The 22,944-nt window shown below is 43.8% G+C and overlaps 1 protein-coding gene across 3 annotated transcripts in view; it reads right to left on the reverse strand.

Annotated features, from left to right (window-relative positions):
* The window catches only part of FGD5 (FYVE, RhoGEF and PH domain containing 5), a 118,365-nt gene extending 101,238 nt beyond the window's left edge, over nucleotides 1-17,127 (reverse strand). For all 3 annotated transcript variants that reach the window (XM_082322305.1, XM_082322306.1, XM_082322304.1), the window contains exons 1-2: nucleotides 16,996-17,127; nucleotides 3,919-6,865 (exon numbers count right to left, since the gene is read on the reverse strand). In XM_082322305.1, the coding sequence (XP_082178431.1) occupies nucleotides 3,919-6,865; nucleotides 16,996-17,008 (2,960 nt within the window). In that variant the 5' untranslated portion in view covers nucleotides 17,009-17,127. The remainder of the gene's footprint in view (nucleotides 1-3,918; nucleotides 6,866-16,995) is intronic.
* Nucleotides 17,128-22,944: the final 5,817 nt, after the last annotated feature.

Raw genomic sequence — 22,944 nt, forward strand, 5'->3', positions numbered from 1 at the left:
TTCTTGATGGTACCAAAGCTGAGAAGCATCAGATAGGTGCCATATGTCTTGAAAAGCAGTGGGAAGTCAGAGCTGGAGCCTTGGGAGTAATTTACAGGCATGAGACTGCAATTCTAGAGACTTATTAGGAATTACCATGAGCCTTGGTGTAATTGCACAGAGCACTGGCATCCCCACACTGGCCCCTAAGAATTCACTTAAGAGTCAAAGTCTGAGCAAGTCCTGCTCTTAGTTAAGTACAATAATCAGACTGAGGTTCTTCTAGTATGTATCGATGACCATTTTATGTAGAAGGATATAGGAATGTACAGGTAACATCAACATGGGCTTTTAGCTCATTTCTTATGAATATTCAACATCACAGTGTTGTGATGTTGAATATTCTTATGAATATTCAACATCACTCTTATCTGTGGAACTGCAGGTATACTCCTTTTATTCCTCTCTTCTCCCTATCTTCTTTCCTCTCTGGATTTTGAGCATCTTAGCAGAAAGGAGGATTGAGACTTAGCAAACCTGGTAAATCCAAATTATGGACTCTAAGTAGAAAGCAAAAAGGGAAAATGAAATTCTGAAAACACCCAACCTATGCCATCTTCCTGCCCTTACCTAAACCCTGATAAAAGATTGTCTCCATCTCTCCTAAAAGCACTGGAAGTGATACTGTGGTAGACTATGAAATGAGTGTTTGAGGTATCTCTTTCCCATCCCTTTGATGTTTATCCCACTGCCATATGCATGGCTGATGCTCTGAAGGTCAAGCTGGGTTAGTGAAGCTATTCGTTAAGACATGTGCCAGCATACTTGAATTCTACCTGACTTTCGTCTGATGAAAGTTTAGCCAGTAACTTTGGTGAAATTGCTCTGACTTATAGCTGTTTAGGGTCAAGGCAATGCTGTAGGTTACCGTGTACTGTCCCAGAGGTGGGGCACAGCTGCCTTTTGCTTTCAGCCTGAACACTTGGTTTGTGTTGCTTTGCACTTTGTAGTGCAACTCTTCAGAGAAAAGGGGCTAGAAAGAGAATTTTCAAAAGCAAATGAAAATTGAGTCTGATTCAGGCTATGTGGACTGGGGAAAGATCAGGGGAATTTTGTCCAATTCTACTTATGTCCCATTATTTCTACACTGTACAGAAGGCTAATGATGATCTAGATTGTCATACACTCGAACCAGAGTTTAATTATTAATACCAGATAGCTAAATTTTGGGGATACACAATAACTGCCCTTCAGGGGGCAATATTCCCAGTTCTATTCTGGCAATGGTAATTCTAAGTTAAGATATATTTCTAGAACGCTTTCATTATTGGACTTTTTCTATAAACATGATTGCTTCTAATTAGAAATTATTGGTTTAAATCTACTCCACATGGTCTTCCCTTTTAAGCAAGAAAATTAAACAGTGAATCTTCTCATCTGTCAATTTCTGTAAGCCCCTCTCCCACCCCGCTCTCCCCCAATCACACACAGTAGTGGAGGTTCCCAGACTATTATAATCTTTTATAGCACTCTCATATTCTGTTCTCTGAAATGTAACAAAAGAGTTGTACTTGGCCATTCATCAAAATGTAGCAATTCCATAAGGTATCAGCAGATGCTAAATACCAATGCTCTGCAGGTGAATACACCAAAGAGAAATTCACAGGCTCAAGTCTCACGTATTGCGAGGGTTTAATCCAACACACTTGTACTCTCAATGGTTGAAATAAGCCTCAGGATATGAGCAGGCTGGAGTTCAAAGTAATTTTTATCCCTGTGTGGTTGTGGTAGAGCTGTGTTTGATAGGTATTCATATTAGAAAGCTTATATCTATTGAGAGGTATTTTAAGCAGAACTGCTTTAGCAGGAAATAAAACATCCATGTCCATACATCATGTATGCATGCGTAAATAGGTTCATGTGCATGTACTTGTACGATTTGCTTTGCTTTACAATTAGACCATACACTGTTTCTCCAAGTATATTATGCCATTGGATGTGTATTACCCATTTACATTTCATCAAAGCTTTTCAGGCATGTCTTTGTCCAAAACCTCCTGACAAATATAGCAAATAATAGCTATCTCAGCAGCAATGTGTGTATATTGCTGTCTGCCTGATGCTCTTCCCCTCCACCCCGGTTATCTTGATAAAGGGCTTGTTCAGGAGCCTAGCCTTCATTTCTCCCCCAACAGCAAAAACTGCATGCACAACAAGCAGCAGACTGAAAAATTATGTTCACGCCTTGACCTTGAGACTTCCTGAACCAGTTTGGATTGGCTCTCCCTTTGAAACAACAGGCTTCCACAGGAAGTTCATAAATGGGCCCAAGTCACAGCAATTGACGTAGTTTTAATATTTTTAACTTGGTTCTTCAAGAACTACCTAAAATGGGCGGCGTTTCATGGACACAAAGAACTGGCCAGCTTTTCCAAGAGCAAACGTCAGCGTGCTGGGCGCAATGCAAACCGTTGAAAGCAGTGTGACTAATGGGCCATCAGGCCCTGCTAAGGCAGCTTCTGCTGAGCACTGCTCCGGGGATGTGGCTGTGTGCGTTGTGAAGCTGCACTGTACTCCACCATGTCCCAGTGTCAGCACCACTGCGGCTCCCAACACCATAGGCAGCCAACATCTCTGAAGAGCTAAACCACAGGCCTGTGTCCCAGACCCCTCAGCTTCAGGCACGTTTGGATCCACAGCTTAAGCATTGATGCAATCTCTTTCCCCATGTCATACTCACCCCCCCACCCCCACCAGTTCTCGCCTCTCTCAGAAAGACAAAGCACTGTACATCGTTCTTGTCTTAGAAATGGTTTGCAAGATTCATTCAGAGGTGTTAAAGAAAGGTTCTTTTACTCCCCAAGTCTGAAATATCAAAAGAGGGATGTGTGAAATGCCCATGGTTTCTTCCATTCACAATGACAGGGGAGAGGACCATAAAAAATAAATATTGCAAAGAAACAGGAGTATTACATCTTTAGAAGAATGATGGATGAAAATGGACATGAAAACCTTGCTTTTAAGATGTTTATCTTTTTCACGCAGCTCTAACAAAATGCAACTGCATTAAAGACATTCATTTTCATTCATTTGCTTTGCACCTTGTTTTCTCATTACCTGTTTAGCATGAACTTAATGGAAGACACACTTCTCGTTTACATCTCTGCACTCCACTGACTGTATGCTATAATCTGACAACAGATTCAAATTCAAAGGTCTTGGGTGCATTGCTCCTATGTAACTATGAAAAAGACATTTTCTTGTTTGCAAATAATCTAATGGAATGGGATGAAAGACTGTTATTAATGTTAGCAATGCACATGATTTCAGACAGAGCTATTTAATTAATTTATAAATCAGCAGCTCTGTCAAAGGGCCATAATGATAGGCTTTAAAGCAACTTTTAAAATTAATTGTCTAGTCTGATTAGTTCATGATTTGGATTTCCTGGTCTATACTTAACTGATGTACTTTGAGAGATTATATATATACTGTTGCTTTGAGAAATTGACAGGAATGAAAAAATGAAGCAAGACCCCTTCCAGCAAATAGGGTCTCTTTTCATTCAGTTAAGAAGTCAGAAACCTTTCTTACTGAAGAACAAAGCAAGCTCTCCCCGCCCCCCCCGCCCCAAGCCACAAAAATTAGATCCATTGGATAAACCAAATATTTTTAAACGTTCTTTGGTTTGTATCTGTAAGCCATAGGATCCAGATACACTGGACTTGTTAGTATACATTTACAAGGTAAAGAGTTAATTTGGTGTCTTTTTTTTTTCACTGATAGAGGCTTATCTTGTATCCTTCGAATCTTGTAAGCATTTCCCGAGAGGGGGTATAAGCCAAGCAACATGGAGGATCTGCCAATGATACCTAGCAAGGGAGGCCTTGCCTGTTTGGCCAAGGCTAGCAGGTCTTACATAAGAATTTATTACAGTACCTTTCTGTTTCCTGGTCTGTGGTTTGCTGCTTGTTCTCAAAGCCAGTGAAGCTGCTCATATCCACATAGCCGTCATTCTCATTAGCAGCAGATAAGGCCCTGCTGGGATCTTCAAAAAACTCAGTAAAAGTTCCTGCTCTGGTGGATCTTCGAGGAGGAATTTGTATGTTTTCATAGTCAGAGCTCATAGCAGGAATGTTCTCATAGTCAGACGTGTCGGCATTGGGAAAAGAAATGGACCTAGGTTTCGTTAGTGGGAGCGGCATGAAAGGGGGTCTGGACCGGTCCTCGAAGGACTCCACCCTTGACACACTCCTGCTGAAGGACTTAGGCGTTCCTTTTCTTTTACCATCCTTATAGAAAAGAACAGCTGAGGGAGACTCAGATGCACGGAACTTCCCCACATGTGATTTTAGTTGAGGTGAGCTACTCAGGCTCCTCCTGTCCAGCTCCATCAGCCTTGGAGGCCCATGATAGCTAGACTCTGATGAGGACCTTGAAGAGGAAACATTAACATCTACATGGACTTTACTTTCAGTTTTCTTCTTGAATTTTAGAGTGAGGAACCTCTTAAAGGAAGATTTCTTTTTCTTGGAATACTTATCAGGTGAGTCATTCTCTATCAAAAGTGAAGGAGAACTTTTAGTGATTGGCTTTTTGGTGATGTAGGCAAGTTCAAAAGGAGGTGGTATATCAACAACTGAGGATGGAGTAGATACGCCACATGATGAAAGATGATTTCTCTGGGAAAAACCACCTGATGAACCATTGACACAAGGCAAAGACAAGTTGTCTTCTGTCCTTTTTATTCTACCATCATCCAGTATGCAGCCATCACTTTCTCTGTAAACAGAGACAGGTATCTCTCTCCCTTCAACAGAATAAGATCGAGGATATAAAATGAAACGTCTTGACTTGGTTGGTAATGCCCTGTTGGCTTCCATTGGTTTTCCTTCTGCTGAAAATAAATTATTGCTTAAATCTTCTTTCCCAGAGCCATTGCGAGAAGATGGTAAATCAGTTTCAGGTCCAGTTTCTTCCGGAACTGTTTCTGGGACATAGCCTGGCATCTTCCCAGAAAGCGACCGTGTTCTAGTGACAATGCTTTTACGATCAATGGGCAGCAAGTTGTTTTCACCATCCATGCCTAATTCATCCCTTTTACTGTGATCAGCTCCCAAATCAGTCTGCCCATCACGAGCAATTTCATTTTCTGCGGGAAGCACATAAGGGTCATCTAGGGAATCACCGCTACTTTCTCTTTCCTCTGATTCTTCAGGCACAATGACCACCTCAGGGACTGCTCGATTTTCATGCAAGACAGGTCTGGTCTCACATGCTGCATTCATTTTAGCATGCTTATGGACTTCTAACTCTTCCTCAAGTGGGAGCTGTTGAGGTGGACTTGGGACACTTTTGCTGAGGCTGTTTGCTTCCACCTCATTGTCTTCAAGTTGTAGCTCATCTGACTTAGAGGTTTCCACAATACTTTCACTATGCTCTTCAACAGTCACATCTTCCAACTCTGGCTCCATCCCTGGACTACTAGGTAGACTATCAGAGATCACACCGTCTTCATCCAGAGAGGTCCCTTCTGTTTGAAGATTCTCATCTGAATGTTCCATGGGTATTTCCTCACCACATTCATTCTCACAAAGAGCAATTTGACAGCCATCATCCATATTCTCTGCATTCACAGTTTCTTCTTCCCCTTTCCCAGAGTCTTTGCTTGCTTCACAGGCTACCTCTGATGTCTTCTCTTCATCTGCCCTCTCAGTGATCTGGCAGCCATCACTGGCATTTCCTGTGTTTGTATTGTTGTGCTCATCTGGGTCTGCTTCCTCCTCTTCAGCTGCTGCTTGATGGATGCACTCTCCTAAACCATTTTCAGCACTGGGTTCATCTTCACACAGTTCTAAGCCAGGAGCTGCTTCTTCACTGGCCTCATTGGGCAGCATGTCAGGGCTTGCACAGTCATCATTTTCTAACTCCCCTTCCATGTTCAAATCAAGCTCTGCACGCACACTGTGATCACCATCATGTGCTAGACACCCATCTCCCTTTTCTAAAATCTCAGGCAGTTCCTCCTCCTCCTGCCCTGCCTTCTCACAACCTGGGACTGATTCATCTGCAGGTAGTGGCATTACAATGGTATCTTTACAGACATCATCCATTAGTTCCTCATCTCTATTCAAAATGTTATCAGTGTCAGTCTTACAATCACTATGGTCCTTAACCAGTTCCAGGTTGTTAGAAGTTTCCTCCTTGTTTTTGGTTTCACTACAATCACCTACAACATCCTCATCTTCATCTACATTCTTGGAAGCATCATTATCCCCATCAGGGGTATCTGAGGACTCCTCACAAAGTGCTTCGGACTGGTCACAGTCTCTGGTTGACTCTTCTGACACTGGTTCCATTGGTTCAGCAACATCTGAAGAGTTATGGTGCTCATCTTCGGTGACTTCTTGATTACTGGTATCCTCATCATTAGCAATGTTATCCTCTTCCTTCTCTACCTCTTCTGGAGTTTCTGAGACTTCATTTTCCACAGAGGAATCCAGGTTCTGATCATGCTCATGTTCCAAGTCATTACAGTCTTTGCTGGTCAGCCGAGCTTCAGGAACTACAATGTATTCATTATCTGCCTCAGATTCTGGGCAATCAGCATTGCATTGGTTTCCTTCATACAGCTCTCCATCAAGACATACCAGTTTCCCATTTGAGCATATATTTAAGTTATTGTTGGCATAAACACTGGATTTGCCCTCAGTGTCAGCTGAGAATTTTGGCTTGGGAGCAATAGGTGGTTTGGGACCTCTAGACATAGAGTTCGGGCTATGAAGAATATCAGCCCTTGGTAGTGAAGGAGAAAATTTGGAGACAGCTACTGGAGAAAGATGACCGGTAATCTTTGGTTTTGGTGCTAGTGGTGGCTTTGTGATTTCTGGAGAAAAGAAAGAAAAGCCATGTTAGTCATCTTGGTTTCTTATTAAAGCCAGCAGAATATATCCTACAGTAGACTTTTATCTTATACCAGTGACTTCTAATGCAGAAGGAGTCCAGCCAATAAAAGGCTCAGCTCTGAAAAGAGAACTGAAGAAGCAAAGCATATGCGCTGTGCTTCCACGTGGCACTGTAGCTATTCCAGGGAACAGGGTTTAAGGTCAAAAACTGAACTGAACTGAACTAGATGCAGCCCTAGCACACTTGGGGAGAGAAAGATGTACAGCTGCAGAGCCAGGGGTATATCATACACAGATACCCACAGATGGGTAACACTCCCCGCACTCAGAAGTACTAATGACACTAGACACCTTTTGATTCTGCCACAGAAACCTGTTTGCCCTAGGATTAAGTATGAGCACTTTGATTCAATGATGCTGCAGTGTTTCGCTGCAATGAAAGAAATGCCTTTCAGCCATAGTGGCTGTTCTTATAACACAGTACAAACACTTTGTAGTAATGATTTTAATTTCAATATGTAGTTTGCAGAATTTCAGCGTTGAACAAAATTAGTTCTACCAACAGATCAAGGTTTAACTCAACCCAGCCAAACCGAAGTGAGCACTTGGTGCCTGGACACACAGTCTTCCCATATGCCATTGCCATGGTAACAAAATATGGAGTTACATTTTGTTTGTCAAACAACATAATCATGAGGGATAAGATGGTTTGCTAAAAGCTTGGATAATACTTTACATTGATTATGCAGCTAGGCTATAATGCACTGAATGAAATACCTCAACCCAAAGCGTGAAGAGAGTTACTGCTTTAAACTTAAGTTCAGTTGTCAGTGTACAGCTTCTTCAGTCCTTTCTTTAGTCAAAAGATCCTCCATCCTCCTGTAAATGCCTGGACCCCTTGCAGATACAATCTTCTCTGAACATCAAAATATACTTTAAAAAAATTAATTATCTTGCAAAATAAGGTCAGTCAGGGTCTCTAAACTATTTCTAGTGGAAGTGCTGACACATGTGTAGGGGAATTCAAGTAGATTGACAATAAGCTAGATTGAAGCTATATGAATTAAGTCATATATGGCCATTTTACTCAACAGTACAGTTTACATGCCACAGCCATTGCCAGCTATCTTGGTCCTGAAATCAATATTCTTTAAATAACTGAACGAAATGCTGAAAGGCTGCATAAATAGGCAACAATAGGGATCCTCCCTCATGAGATTTTAGATGAGATGAAATATGTGGTGTGAAGAAGCCAGCGCACCAAATGGTTACAGATGGTAATAAGTAAAGAGAAGGGGTTTGCTCGTACTAATGTTTCCTAACCATCAATAGGTAATTATATGGTTAATCAATCAGAAATCTCTAACTCTTTTTATAATTTTAATTAACACATTTTAGTGGGAAAAGTGCAGCTATCCATTGTAAAGAAAAGCACAAGACAAATGATTTCACCATGAGAGAGACAGGAACAATTCGTTGTGCAAAATCTTCATGCCCTACACACAGGAAATAAGGGAACAGCATCTCAAGAGACACCATTTGGGACATGGTTCCTATGCGAAATCCCATCCTAAATCATGGTATAAGTTTCAGGACGTGTAGCTACCGTGTTGTTATGTTTTGAGTATTTTGGAATGCAGACTTTTGACATCTCGAAGGGAAGATAATTAAAATGCAGCTGTGCACCACACTGAGAATAAAGTAGTACTATATGCAAACTGCTTAAAAATGATTCTCTGATTGTTCTGATATTTGGTGTCATGGTACTTTTCTTATTGGTATCTTAGTCCAACTGGAGTAATTTGTATTGAACTAATACTGGCATATTTGTTTGATTAGCCTCTGGGAGATATAAGAGGCTGTTTCTTCTGATCTTCTTAACCTTGCTGAAATTTCTTCCAATACTCAGAAAGATGCTGACAATTTGGCATTCTGATGTAGCCAGAAAGCAGTCTTTCTAGAATTATGAGACACCAGAGAGATTTCATCTAAGTTAAAAACTGAGACAGTGATCTTAGCTCAGCCCAGAAAGAGTGAAAAGGCTGTTCTAATTAGGCGCCTTATCACATATACTGATTAAGAATTATTCTGTATCTGGGGTTTTATCCAATCCAGCTTCATGTGTGTGAGGCTTAAAACAACTTGTGGAAAAGGAGGGAAAGAGAACTGCATATTCGCCAGTCTCCAGTACTGTAGTGTGTACTCTTGTTTCACAGTAGCTACTGCTGCTTTGAGCTGCAGGGCATCTGTCTAATTACTGAAATCACTGAATGGGTAGCTAATCTTTCCCTCCAGATTATTTTGGAAACATTATGTGCCAAACACTTCACCATCGCTGAAGTACCATTGCTTCTGTTGCAGCCAGCGGCAAGTCTGCAGCAGCTGAAGGCTGCAGAGTGCTGAAAACTGTTGCCAGTCAGAAACAGGGAGGGAATAAAAGTGGGTTGAGTATCTTCTAAGCCTGGCTCCCCAGCCAGATCTACCTTTTGGATTTTTAAATCAGCTATTGCAACGACTAAACATCCTAAACTAACTTTCTGGTAACAAAATCCATGAAATTTTTATTAGCTAAAACTGAGTCCTTACACCTTTCCCACCAGAAATCAGCATTGGACCCCTTACCACCATAACGATGCATTTTTAGGACTAACTCCAAGGAAGAAACATCACTTTGGAGGTATTATACCACTTCCGGCAGTGTCTGGCTTTTCCTAGGAATATCTATCCAAGAGTAGGATACAGATATACCTACTCCTTTCCTGGGATGTGACAAGGCTTGAGCACAGTCTCTGCATTTGCATCCTTGTTCTTGCCAGAGTGTCTGTACTGAAACACTGAGTAATGAGAAAAAGACTGGACTGTAGAGAATGCCAGGATCTCCCAAGCTTTGTCTTATAAACAAATTTGAAATAAAATAATGTAACTAACTCGTTTCCTTTATGTAAAATAACCATGCAGACATCCACTTAAAAAAAAAAAGAATACAGCTTAAACATAGTTACCCACTTTCCCTCCAGTGGTAATTTTCTACAGCAAAAGGCATCAAGTAATCTTGAGTTTTTCCTTCTGCTACCTTCAGTGGAAGAGAATTTACAGTAATGGACCCTGTTCATAGTATGGTAATAACAGGCATTGTAATGTCCTACTCTTTCTTACCCACTTGTGCCAGCTACTGGTCACTACTGATTCCTTCCATAGTTTTTTCCTAACTGCTCTGTGTGTTGATCTTTCCTTTCACGAGGCTCCTTGAACAACTTTCCTTTTTTTTTTTTTTTCTTTTGGGGCTGGGGAGGAGGGCAGTGGGAGGAGTACAAGTGTTTGTTTAAAAAATAACCCAAACAATTACTGAAAAGAAAGCTCCACTCTTTGCCTTTTATCACAACAATTCCATTCTGCTTCAATTTCTGCTTCCTTTACTGTCTGAGCCACTTGAAAGGTTTTGGCTGTAACTTCTAAATGGACACAAAACAACATTGCACCATAAGGAATGTGTATGTTCACAAATAATTGTGCATGTTTATTTTAGGATGTGTTTTATGTTGGAGGGAGACACACCCACCTTGTGCTTAAAAGGAAACTCTTGGGGAATAGGAATTTCTTTAGCCTGCTCCTCCCCTTATTGTTCGATGCTTCCTTGTACTGACAAGGACCGCTTCCTCTCCTTACCCACCTTCCTTCAGGCAAACCTGCATTTCAGCATGGTTTCATTCCTGCCATGGCCCATATGAAATTACATTACTCTCCTCCCCTCCAAGTTTCTAAGCAGTGAAGAGCAGCCTAGCAGCTCTCCTGGAATGGCAATCATCAACCCATACGGCCTTCACTGTTCAAGTGTTTCTTTGAAACAAAAAACATTTTGTAGTGAGGTATTGCCTGAAACACTGCAACTACCCACTTTCAAATGTTCTCCAGATTTAGGAATTAGCCTAGAATTTAATTAAGGCTTATAAGGGACCATATCTACCACCACCCCAAGCAGCTGGTTTTGGGGTGAAGACCTAATTAAACACCGAGGTTTCACATTTGCAGGGATATTTGTAGACATGTCCCAGGCCCATGGTCTTTTGATGGTGGCCCAAGAAATGACTTAGCTCCACAGTGCAGATACCAGTTCCAGCCTTGGCTGGTACCACAATCCAGTTCAGGCATCTCTTACGATGCTGAAAGTAGCTTTTTCTGACCAACGAACCTTTATGGACCTGTGTTTTCTTCATACCGTTGGCATTAATTCAACTCAGACATATGTTAAAATGGGAGAGAGACTGAGGGCAGAGGACAGAAATGCACTGCATAGTTCAGGGATCTGCAGAGCTTTCGGATGGAAGTGACAATGCAGGTGGAGGGACCACATTGCAACAGTGGGATAAGACTGCACCAACCAAACCTAGAATCCCAGTGGAAACCAATGCACACAAGTCCTGTCTGTCACTGCTTCTGCCCAGGAAGAAGAGATTGAAATCCACAGATTTCTCACCTGAGAAACAGGAGGTAGAGGGAGAATGTCCAGACAAGGGCATCAGAAAGTCTTGTTCAGCTCTGATCAGAAGCTGTATAATTTCACTCAGCTATATCAGGATAAAGTTAAAACTTGTCTTCTAGAAGGCTGTGGTCTGAAGTCAACAAAAGGTGGACTATGTACTTTAGTATCATCCTTATCTTATTCCTGTAATGAATCGCTCATTTTTAAAATAAAGCCCTTATTTCCAGTTAGTGCTGCCTGGCTTCTATCTCCAGCTTCTATCTCTGCCATTTGTTATTGTTTCTTCCACTGGGTTAAAGACCCTTTTATTATTCAGTATTTCTCTAGGGAAGACATATACTTCCCACAGCTATGTCTTGGTACATTCTTCTTTTTGGTAAACTGAACAAATGAACTCATTAAATCTTTGCAGCTGGACAATTTCTCCTTTCCTGAAGTTTTTTCTTTTGGGTTTTTTTTGAATCTTTTCCAATTTTCCAATGGTCCCCATATGGGGGACATATATATTGGGGGGCCCCAACATGGGGCAGACCTATGGGAAGAATTCCACAGTGGCTACTGATGATGCTGTCTACAGAGTTCAGTACTTTCTTAGACCCAGTTCTCACTACTCTCCATTAGCTTGTTACTGTATCAGGTTGACTTGCTTGTCCATTATGACCTCTAAATTGTTCCCAAGGCTGTGTTGCCTGTTCATTGTCTCTAAACTGATAGCTTTATAATATGCATTAAGCATAATTTGTTTGAATGGATCCAACTTAATGATTGAGATCTGTTTATATAACTGCCCTGCCTACTTTGTTAATTACCCTTTCACGAATCTTTACATCATAAAGTGAACTTTGTCATCTGATACTTTTCTATTTCCTTTCCTACCAAGGAAAATGTTGGACAGTGTCAACATAATCCTGGTCCCAGCACCATGCATACCACCATTTGATAATGTGACAGAGATAACTACTACAGAGATTTGCTACTGCCAGTTATCCAGTCCTCAGTCTAATTAACCCAGACTTTATTTCTGTTATAAGTCCTTTTCTCTTAAATCAGAATGCACTACTAAAATACTACGGAGACATCAATGCATGTCTGTCTTTGCATCTATACAGTTGCCTTTATCAAGGAAATCTGTAACTTCTTCCAAAGACTGGGATCAAATTCCCCATTTGAAGCAAGCAAAGTCCCACAATTGAGGAAATGAGAATAAGCAACCTTAAGATTAGCAGTAAATATAGGAATTCATTTACATGTCACTTGCTGAAACACTATTATAGACATAAAAATTAACTGGACCAGGAAGGATAGAAGTTATTTCATGGTAGCATTTCTATTTTATGAACTAGGCAATGACATGAAACAAAGAACCTGATCTATACCAGCAGCCATCATGCTCACACTCCCTCGCACATCAGTGCTATCTAAGAGCTCATACCATTGACAAAAGCCACGTGTGCCAAGTGCTGCACAAACCCAGAAACTCACGGAAACAGTGTGACTGCACTGCACAGTCATAGGTAGAAGTTTCCACGCCTCAGCTACCAAACCAACACCTAGTTCTTAACAAAGCAGGACTTTCTGTACCTTTGTCTGTTTCAGCTTGTCTAATACATGGGTTTATATTTTGACCATGGTGCTTACTCCTTAGAGAAGAAATTGTTCTGAGAGAATGGTAGACAGAGCTTCCTAGCAAAATAACACATGGAGCTTCACTGTAAGTGAAATGGACAGCTCTCCTTTGCAGATGAAGAGCTGATTTTGGACCTGACCAGAACACGGGCACCAACCACGGGCACCAACCACTGTAGTAATGCTGCCAGGAATGTAAGGCAAGCCAAGCAGAGTCTCCTAAAACTCATTTATTACATCTCCAGTACAGGAAGCTGTAGGTTCCAACCTGTAATTACAATTCTGCCAGCTGTCCAAGTCAGACAGTGAGGGTGTGTTTAAGCTGCCTATGTAGATAAGCCATTTTAATGTCATTCTGAATTAACTACCGAGCATAAACTGTGTAACCTGCTTCAATATGTTGGAGATGAAATAGATGAGGTAGCATGATTTACAAGGAAAGTATAATGCCTTTGAGGGGTTCAATTCATAAAACACCAGTGCTGTCACTGGTAGGACCCCAGGATGTACTGTAAATAACCAAGATGTCATTAATTTTGCAATATTCACTGCAAAAATAATTCTCTTTGTTTTACAGCATCTAAATGCATCACTTATTTCACACTGTCAGAAAAGTTTGAAATGACAAAAGTTACATAAGAAATGAAAACAGTTGCATGGAAGTCACTTGAAATGGAAAAGGTATTTAGACTAGGATTTTCTAATGACGTAGGAGCGCAAGTCTCCCTTTCAAATGGGACCTCAGTCCAGATTTAGGTATCAGCTCCCACTTTGACTTGAACAGGAATTAGATACTTAAGTGTCTTCTGAGAATTGGGGCTTTAGGCACTTGAGATCTGAGGTCCTGTTCAAAGCCAGCAGGTCATTGGCTCCTAAATGCCTCAGACATTTATGAAAATGGTATTTCAGCTTTTGCATAAGTCTGATACTTTTGAAAAACATCTACCCTCTCTTATCAGCATGTTCTTCAAATGTGTGATCAAAAGTACTCTGTATATAGCAAGAAGGTTCCTCTAGTATGGAGACAGACCTACAGTCAGTAGTAACTATCCCATAGGAATTTTGTCTTCTTACAAATCTTAATTGAAATATTAACAGCTGGGCTGTGAGAGCACATCCCACTCTGCAGAAATAAAATGCTGTTCTGCACAGTTACTGGAATCCATCCTCTATGATTAGATCAATGCATTATGACTCTGGGATACCAGATCAATAGCTTACAAATTTCTCTTACTATATAACTTTATTGCAGCCATCTGTAAATATAATACAACAGCATAACGTCCCACAGAGAAACACAGGGGAAAAATCTAAAGAGAATATAAGCAGAAAAGGATGAATTTCAACACCAAAAAATCTTGATCCTGAAAATTCTCCAGCATTTTCACTGTCTCTAGCAGACTGTACATACAAGTCTTGGTAGGGCTGGGGGACCTGACTATGAAAAACCACATGTATATGACAATTAAATAATCTTGGTTCTAAACTACTGGCATATATTTCTTTTTAATGTAACTGTAACTGTTTGTGATGTTTCCAATTTGGCTGTGATTTCACAACAGGAAGCTCACACTGCAGCAGACAGCTCATATTCACCTGTTGTTTCATATATTGCTTCCTAAGAGCCAAAGAAGACGTTGGTTAAAATTCTCTGGCAGGTACATATGGCAGCTTTTCCTATATCACTTTCAGTAGCACCTGAAAGAATATATAGTCTGCTTACACCTCTGAACAATCTGGAGACTAATCTACTAATGTATGTACTAATCTGTACATTCTTCCTATGGGCAGCATCATTTCAGCACCTGGCAAACAAATCGGTACTTAGAGGCTGGAAAGGTCCTAGGTACGAGGCTGGGAGATGGGGGTCTGTCTCTTGTCTCTTACCACAGATTTCCTGTGACCTTGGGTGGATTGCTTCATCTTTCTTTTCATATCAGTTCCACATCTCTGAGGATAATCCATATCTCCCTTCCTGTTTTCTGTCTGTTGTTATTTTAACTTCTGTGGGATCAAGGCTGCCATATATGCCTGCACATACGACTCTACTTACTGGTGCTATGTATTACTTAAGGTAATACAAGGATCGCTAATGCCGGTCCCTGAGTTGTGCCGGTTAACAAACGCCCCTCTCCTTCAGATTCGGTAGGAAGTTCTGCTTTGCACTGATGGGAGAGACATTCCTTGCATTGTGTGAACGTACAAAACAAAGGCTGAGAAGGGATATGAGCACTCTATAAATACAACCTGGAGGTAAACACCAGAGGAGGAAAAGAACTATTTTTAAGCAAAAGGACAATGTAATCACAAGAATAAATGGCGATGAATCTGGTCTGGAAACTAGGAGAACTGGCAATGGTAAGAGGTTCTTGGTTTGTGACAGGAATAGCAGGAGAGCTATCTAAAAAGTTTTGGTTTAAGATATAATTTGATGAATTAAGAAAAGGAGTAATATGACCTTGTGCTCTCTAACAACGGGTACTGCTTTTGGTAATGAAGGTAGTCCCATTCAGTCCTACACTCCTGAAAAATAAAAACTGCTAATAAAATTCAGGTCTTTACAAATGGATACAGCTGATACTCCTTACACTGCTCTTCCACTGACACCAGGATCAGATTAGAGCTGGTCTGTTTTAAATAATGGAGAGATGAAGAAAGAGAGGTTGGAGCATCATGGCTAAAGCAATTTTTGGCTGGCTCACTTAACTTTCAAATGAGTTTGTCTCCTGGGAGGGACAGAGTCCGGTCCAGACAGGATCAGAAAACAGAATGGAAAGGTCACCACTTTCTGGGTAGGAAAGTGTCTCACTACCCGCTCCAAGGGGAAAGAGAACCTTTTGCTTTAAACTCAGAGGAGTGGTACAACATGCTGATACAACAGCAGAGGGCTGGGTTTGACCTAAAAGATCTTTTCCAATCCTATGTTCCTGTGCTTTGGCAAACAGTGATTCACAGTTTCCCAACACATGACAGTTGTAGGGCAAGGTATCTAGCAGTGAAACCTCTGGGCTTCAGGATGCACCCATGCAAGCGAGGTGCCCAGCGACATTCACCTTCTGGAACAAGGAAACACAGTGGAAAATTTTAGGGCTAACACAAAGGGACTGTTTCTCTTCCTCTTTAATTCTAGATGCAGCATTAGATTTTTCTAAATAACTCCATAGTAATAATTGTTTCCTGGATTGTTATGTTTTTTACACACGTGCCTCACCCCTGAAAATCAGAAGGTGTTGGTGGAGAATTTAAAGTTTGCCCCAATTTTCCAGTGACTTCTTTTAATGTTTAACTGTTGAAGGTCTTGTCTTTAGTATCGGTTCCCTTCTCATCCCGTCTCTTTCACCTTCCCAGTTTCCATCAAGGAAAAATTCTGGGAAGTTAACAGAAGGAAGGAGGAAGGGTCTGGGTTTGCCTTGGAGAGAAAATTCTGCAAAAAACATGACCTCCCCAAAAACCAGACTCTCGGAAAGAAAGTCACAGCAAATTTCCTAGGGGCTTTGTGAAGGGCTGAGCGTGTCCGGGGGAAGAGCGGGCGCCGAGCCGCGGCCCTCCCGATCTGCCTGGCCCCCGCCTGGCCCCGGAACCCCCGCCTGGCCCGGGCTCGCCGCTTCTCCCCGGCCCGGCGGGGCCAGCGGCGGGGCACGCACAGCCCCGGGGTGCGCGGCGCCCCGCGGGGAGCCAGTGCGCACCCGCCGGGGCGGGGGGAGGAGGAGGGCCAGCCCTGGACGGAGGGTGCCTGGAGGAGAGGCGCCAGCCCCGGTGGCACGGCCCAGGAGCTGCCGGCCCCGAAGGAGGGATGCCGGGCCGGGCCGGGGGTGCAAGCCCCGGAGGAGCAAGTGCCCGGACGGGGGTTGCCATCCCGGTGGTACCGGCCCCGGAGGCGGCGTGTGCCGGCCCGAGGGAAGGAGGGTGCCGGTGCCGGAGGAAGGAAGCCCGCCCGGCGTTTGCCGGCTCCGGGGAAAAGATGTCCGGAGGCGGCGAGCCATCGCGGCGGACCCGCGCACTTACCGGCGCTGTTCATCTTCCACCGCAACTTCGCTCGCTGGCTGCCCCGGGCGCTCAGCGCATGGTCCCGGGGGCCGCCGCCGCCCTCGCCCCTCGCGGACGCGCCCGGCCCTACCGCCCCTGCGGGGGCATGGGAGCGCAGGCGGGGCAGCCGCAGCCGGAGCGCCGGGCTGGGCAGGCGGCGGTGCCGGCTCGGGGGCGGTCAGCGCCGCCGCGCGCCTCCGCCCTGCCCCGCGCGCGGCCCGTCGGGGGGCGGTGGCGGCGGCCGGGGCCCCGCACGGCCGGCGGCGCGCGGGGCTGGGCCGGGCGGGGCCGGGCTGGGCCGGGCCGGGCAGGGCGCGCCGGCTCCGCGCAGGCATCCCCCGCCGCGGGGAGCCGGGGCTCCCGCGGGGCGCGGGGGGGCGGGGGCGCGGCGGGGGCGCCCAGGGGCGCCAGCACTTCAGGGCGCGGCGGGTGGCCCGGTCCTGCGTCCCCCCTTTCGCGCGCCCCCCTCTCGTGCTCCCCACTCCCTTTCCACCGCCCTTGGTCCCTCTTTGCACCCTCATTGGTCCCCCTCTCTCCATCCCCCCTCCCGCCTTCCCCCCTCCCTCCCTCCCTCCATGTCTCCTCCATCCCCCCTCCCTCCCTCCTTCTCTCCATCCCCTCCATCCATCCTTTCCCCCTTCATCCTTTCCCCTTCCATCCTTTTCCCCCTCTTCATCCTTTTCCTCCCGTCCATCCTTCCCTCCTCTCCATCCTTCCCCCCCTCCATCCGTCCTCCCCAATCCATTCACACACACACCCCCATCCTACGCGCCCCCCCCCGCTCCATTCCCCCGTGGGACACGACCGGCCCGACCCCGGAACCCCCAGGGAAGCCCCCCTTCCCCCAGCCCCGCCCCGCCCCGGGCGTTTTCCCCTGGCCCGGAGCATCCCTGCGGAGCCGACAGCACCTGCTGCTGGAAGCGGTGTCCGAGTGCAGGGAAACCACGGACGGTCCCTCGCATACAAACCACGCTTGCTCAGAGCAGTTTCAGGCAGCTCCAGACTGCTGTCTTTTCCCCTCTCCCATAAACCAGCTCCTGGCTCAACGAAGTTAACACAGGCATCCTGTGGCTGGACCCTTCTCCCCGTTTTCGGGCTGGCAGCAGCACTAACCCCCAGACAAGGTTGGATCGCCCTCTTCCTCTCAATGGAGGCATAATATAGCCCTGCTTCCCTTCCCAGGGGAGCTGGTATTGCTCACGCAAGAAAGCGCAACTTTGCAAATGTCCCTGCCCTGGCAAAGGAACCCCAGGAGGGCTGAGCTGACCCCAAGGGTCGCTTCCCTAGTCGGGGGGGGCGGGGGGGGGGGGCATTCCTCCCCGGGGCAGGACGGTTGCTCGTAGCCATCCCAGAGCCCTGCATGCCAGCAGGCTGGGGAGGGGGAGAAGCAGCACGTTCTACCTGCCCAGTGTCCAGGCCGGGGGGGGTGTGTGTGTGTGAAGCAGTCAGGTCCTGCTTTGACATTTTGAATCCCACAGAAATCAGGACTATTGCTAACATCATCCAGAGCAACTTCGTTTTAAATGTTGTTAGTTCTGCTTTTGCAAAGTACCTAATAGCTAACATCATCCTGCTGGCAGATGCTCTGTAGCATAGTCAAAGCTCTTTTTCCTGACCTTTCAATGCTGTTTCACTGTGACTGATGGGGTGCAGAGTGCCTTGCACATTAGTGCACAGACCTCTGAAGAGAGAAAGCAACCAGTGAGGAAAATGGGAATTAAACTCTTCTTTCTGTGGGCTTGAGTCTCTCTCCCACCGAGGCTGGTATCCAGGAATGCTGGGTTCTGGTTCTCTAGGGGACCCTGGTTATATCACTATACCTCTAAGCAAGCATTTGTAATCCTGTATGGTTTTGGAGACGTGTACATTCACAGTAGCAGCTCTTTCATTACTACTCTGGCTGACATAGATGAGGAGATGGAAAGGCCTATATACTCCCTCATAGCATGACAAGCCTGGTGTGTGCCCCAGTGCATGGAATGAAATGGCTTTCCCTGGCCCACCTATGGCCAGCAGTCATCTGGCCTTCTCCCATCTTCATGTACTGGTCCCTGATTTATTCTTGCCACCTGCAGCCCTTATGTCTGTGTCAATCAACACAAATAACTTAAGTCAATAGAAAGCATCATCTGAAGCAGCTTCAGGAATACAGACTTAGGGTCTTGCAAAGTGTGGGAAAAAATTTATGTAACACAATGGAAAAGAAAGCACAACTAAAATAATCAAGCACAGTACAGGTGATTTGGAAAAATTTCCTTAAATATGTTTTCCAGCAGAATAACTTTTTGGTTAAACAGCTGCAAAATACTAATGCACTAGGGGAGGGAGCAGCAGGAAGGAAAGAAACATGTTTTCATAGAAGAACTGAGAATGTGGGCTGCAGAATTTGGGGGATTTTCCTAATAACCTGAAAAACATAGTCTGGGTAGCTAAGTTTTCTCATACCTAGAAACATAATGGAAAAATGTTGGTTAAGTATGTTAATAGCAAAACAAAGCCTTTGTAAAACAGATTCTCCAAATAGGTCAGGTGGTCTTGTAGTTGCTGTGCTATTTCTAATGTGCACTTCACTCAAAATCCGTTTTGGTCCGCTGTAGGGCAAAGAACTATGATACTCACAGGTTTTGATCCAAACAACCAATTTGTGAAAAATTTCATGGAGCAAAGAATGACTCTTTTCTCTCTCCTGTGAAAGGAACTAAACACTCCAGCAGAACCCTATACTTAACAACAAGGAGCAACTCCTGCTCCTAGCATTATGCCCATACCTCGGAGTCTGGCTGAGGAGCAGGCATTACCCATGATTAGTTTTATGACCTAGCGCTGGAAAGGGTGAGTGCTCCTCACAAGTTCCTGTCTGCCTGTTCTCAAATCTGCTTCCTGCTGCAAAGGGCAGGGTGCCAGGGTACCTCCAGCAGTCGCTGACTCCTCTCTTTCATCAGATCATGATTGGTTTGAACTCTGAACTGGTTTGTGTTGGTTAAAAATGCAACACATGCACTGCTACAAGATATTGCACTGTTCACCAAGGAATGTATTCCTGAGCAGTTCAGACTAATTTTGGACCCCAAGGACTCTGCTGCATGGGCAATTAAGTTACAATTTGGGTGCAATAGGGAAAAAGAAACAAACATCTGTGCAGTGATCGCTATCTTAAAAACAACAAAAGTATATTTAGTAAGCAAAAGGCTTATATTCTCTTTATTGTCAGTCTAAAAGACAATCCAGGGTATAATTTCCTGTACTGAAATGATGAAAAGCTTTAGGAGCTTTATAGCTAAATGCAAATAAGAACCATAAAAGAACTGCTTGAAATTTGTCAGTTTATCCTCTAACTCTCTTCAAAAATAATGGGGAATGGTCTGTATTACAAATGGAAGAGTGTGAAGGTAAATGCACGTGAACATGTTCAGGAGATGCTGAAAGGTCAAACTAAACTTTTGTGGCCAAAAGAGCATATACTGCAATGAAGAGTATTGAAGGGTGGAGGCCACACCACATGAAACACTCCTTGAAGCTAGCAGGGTTCAGCACAGAGGAACCATCTTCCCCAGGGACAATCCGTGACTTAATTGACTAGAAGTGAAATCGACACATCTTTTTTCATTACTCAATTACTGAAATAAATGAAACATATACTTTTTAAATAATTCCAACTAATTTTTAATAATAAGATGACTTTTAACAAAGGATTTCCTTCAAAACATAATCCAACTATCCATTGAATAAGTTTCCTGAATTTTAAAACTCAGGTGAACATTCTAGGCTTATAGGTCCTGATCCAGCCGATGTTTAAAGCACATGGTTAAATCTAAGCAAGTGCATAATCTGTTTTAAGTAGGGCTACTCCATGTACTTAAGTGCCATATTAGATCAGAGCTATTTGGCATGTTGGAGTCTTATTTTTTATCATTGTAACATAAACTAGCACTCTGTTTGCCATTTTAATGAAGCTCTCGAGACTTTGTCTATCATACTACACTACCTATGCATCCTAATTGTTATTTTTAAGCCTCTTTATGTTATTACGTAGAGGTGTTCTTCAAGAGGTGTTCTTCATTATAAGCAGTCTTTCAGGGCATTTTTCATGATCTTTCACCCTGCTATCTCTTCTTCATTAGGGGCTATAAGTTTGGGTTTTGGAGGTTTCTTTTTTACTGTTTTGGTGTCAGTGGCCTTACTAAAAGAAATTTTCTGGCATCGAACTAAGAATACAGCATTGGGGAGGGAGGGAGGGGGGCTTTGCCCCCAAAATGACATTGAACTAAACTTCCTACTTCCTAGTATGTATAATTTCAGAAATGGACATCACCTTATAAATCTTTACATGCATCTGGTCTTAGTTGCCTGAGAAATCACCTATTTCCATGTTGTTTTGATATTTCCTGGTGCATTCTAGCTGGCAGTACGCCACCTGGGAAACCACAGGACCGGGAGAGGTGGTGTAACAGCACTCATCCCTGTTGGTGATCTGGCAAAGCCCAAGCATGTAGATCCATAGGACAGAATACATAGGGCAGCTAATCCATTGTGTTTATCTCTGTAAGGGTGCCGGGGACATCTGAAAGGCTTAATATATGGCAGAAAGTCTGTAATGTTGGCATGGATTACTGCTGATCCAGTCTGCTTTAACATTATCGTACATAAGCATTTCAATTATTCACAGGTAAGCTGGTGTGGCATGTCACAAAAAGTGAAATCATTTACTAAAGCAGGATGGAAAAGAGTGAATACATGTTAATAACCACATGCATTCCTTGGGATAGCATATAAAAGTAAATGTAAAATGTGGGCAGCCGTGATGAGCTGAGTATAGTAATAGCCACCTATGGTAAATACTGGTACGTAAACACTTTTTAGATATTTATCTTCGCTGTGATGGAATAGCACTGGGGGCAGTTGTAGACTGATGTCATTGCTGCCTGATGACAAATTCCTGTGTTTGTGGAACTTTGTATATCCTGCAGTGACTGGTATGTCATCTCTCCCTCACTTTCTTGGTTTCTTTTTCATCTCTGCTCAAAAGCCTGCCTGACACTGAGGGGCTCAGAGCCAGAATAGTAGGGAGTGCTGTACATGACAGCTTGTCACTGGCCGGTTGCCTGGGGAGCCACGAGAGGTGTTGTGTTAGGATTTAAGGTGCACTGGCAGGAATGTGTCTTAGGTCTGTAGCACTGTAGCACTTCAGGATCCTGCACTTTGAAGTTAACGCTCTCTTGAGAGCTGTTGGTAGAGAAGGAAGCTGAAGGACCATGCCTCGGATGATATCTCAAAGATTAGTGGTGAACCCTTCTTTGGAAGAGAGAAATTCAAACAAATGCTGTCAAGTCTTTTGGGAACTGAGATGAAATCCTTGACCCTCCAGGAGCCCGTCAACTAGCTAAACTAAAAGTATCCTAAAGTGAAGCTTGCTCATGTCAAAGTTGACAGCATTATCTCCTCATCTTGGTGCAATACTTTCTGGTATATAAAGAACATTTCTTCCTATTTTTGAGCACCAATGTACCTTTTATGATAGACAGTTTGCTCACTGCCTTCACTCTACATTTGTGCTCTTCTTTACATGAAAACTGATAGCAAAGGACCTGTCAAACATATGTCACAGTCTTGGCCCTGAAGATTTCACATCCTAATCAAAGTCAAGAGAAGACAAGTGAAGACAAACACAAAGGGAGTGGAGAGGAAGAGAAGAATAGGAGAGTTATAGCTAGAAGATGATGAATATTCTTTCCTGTACCAGAAGTTTGTTACTTTGTAGCATCTTTTTTGCAGTACCTATTTTTTGCAATAAGAGAAAAGGGATTACAATTACCAGTTATTCATGACTAACACTGAAAACATGCTGTCCATTATCTAGTTATGGGAGTTCATCACAGACTGCAGGAGATACTAGATTTTGAAGGATGGCTGATGCGTACAGCCCCCGGA

Source organism: Platalea leucorodia, assembly GCF_965183815.1.
Source record: "Platalea leucorodia genome assembly, chromosome: 9".
NCBI lineage: Eukaryota > Metazoa > Chordata > Aves > Pelecaniformes > Threskiornithidae > Platalea > Platalea leucorodia.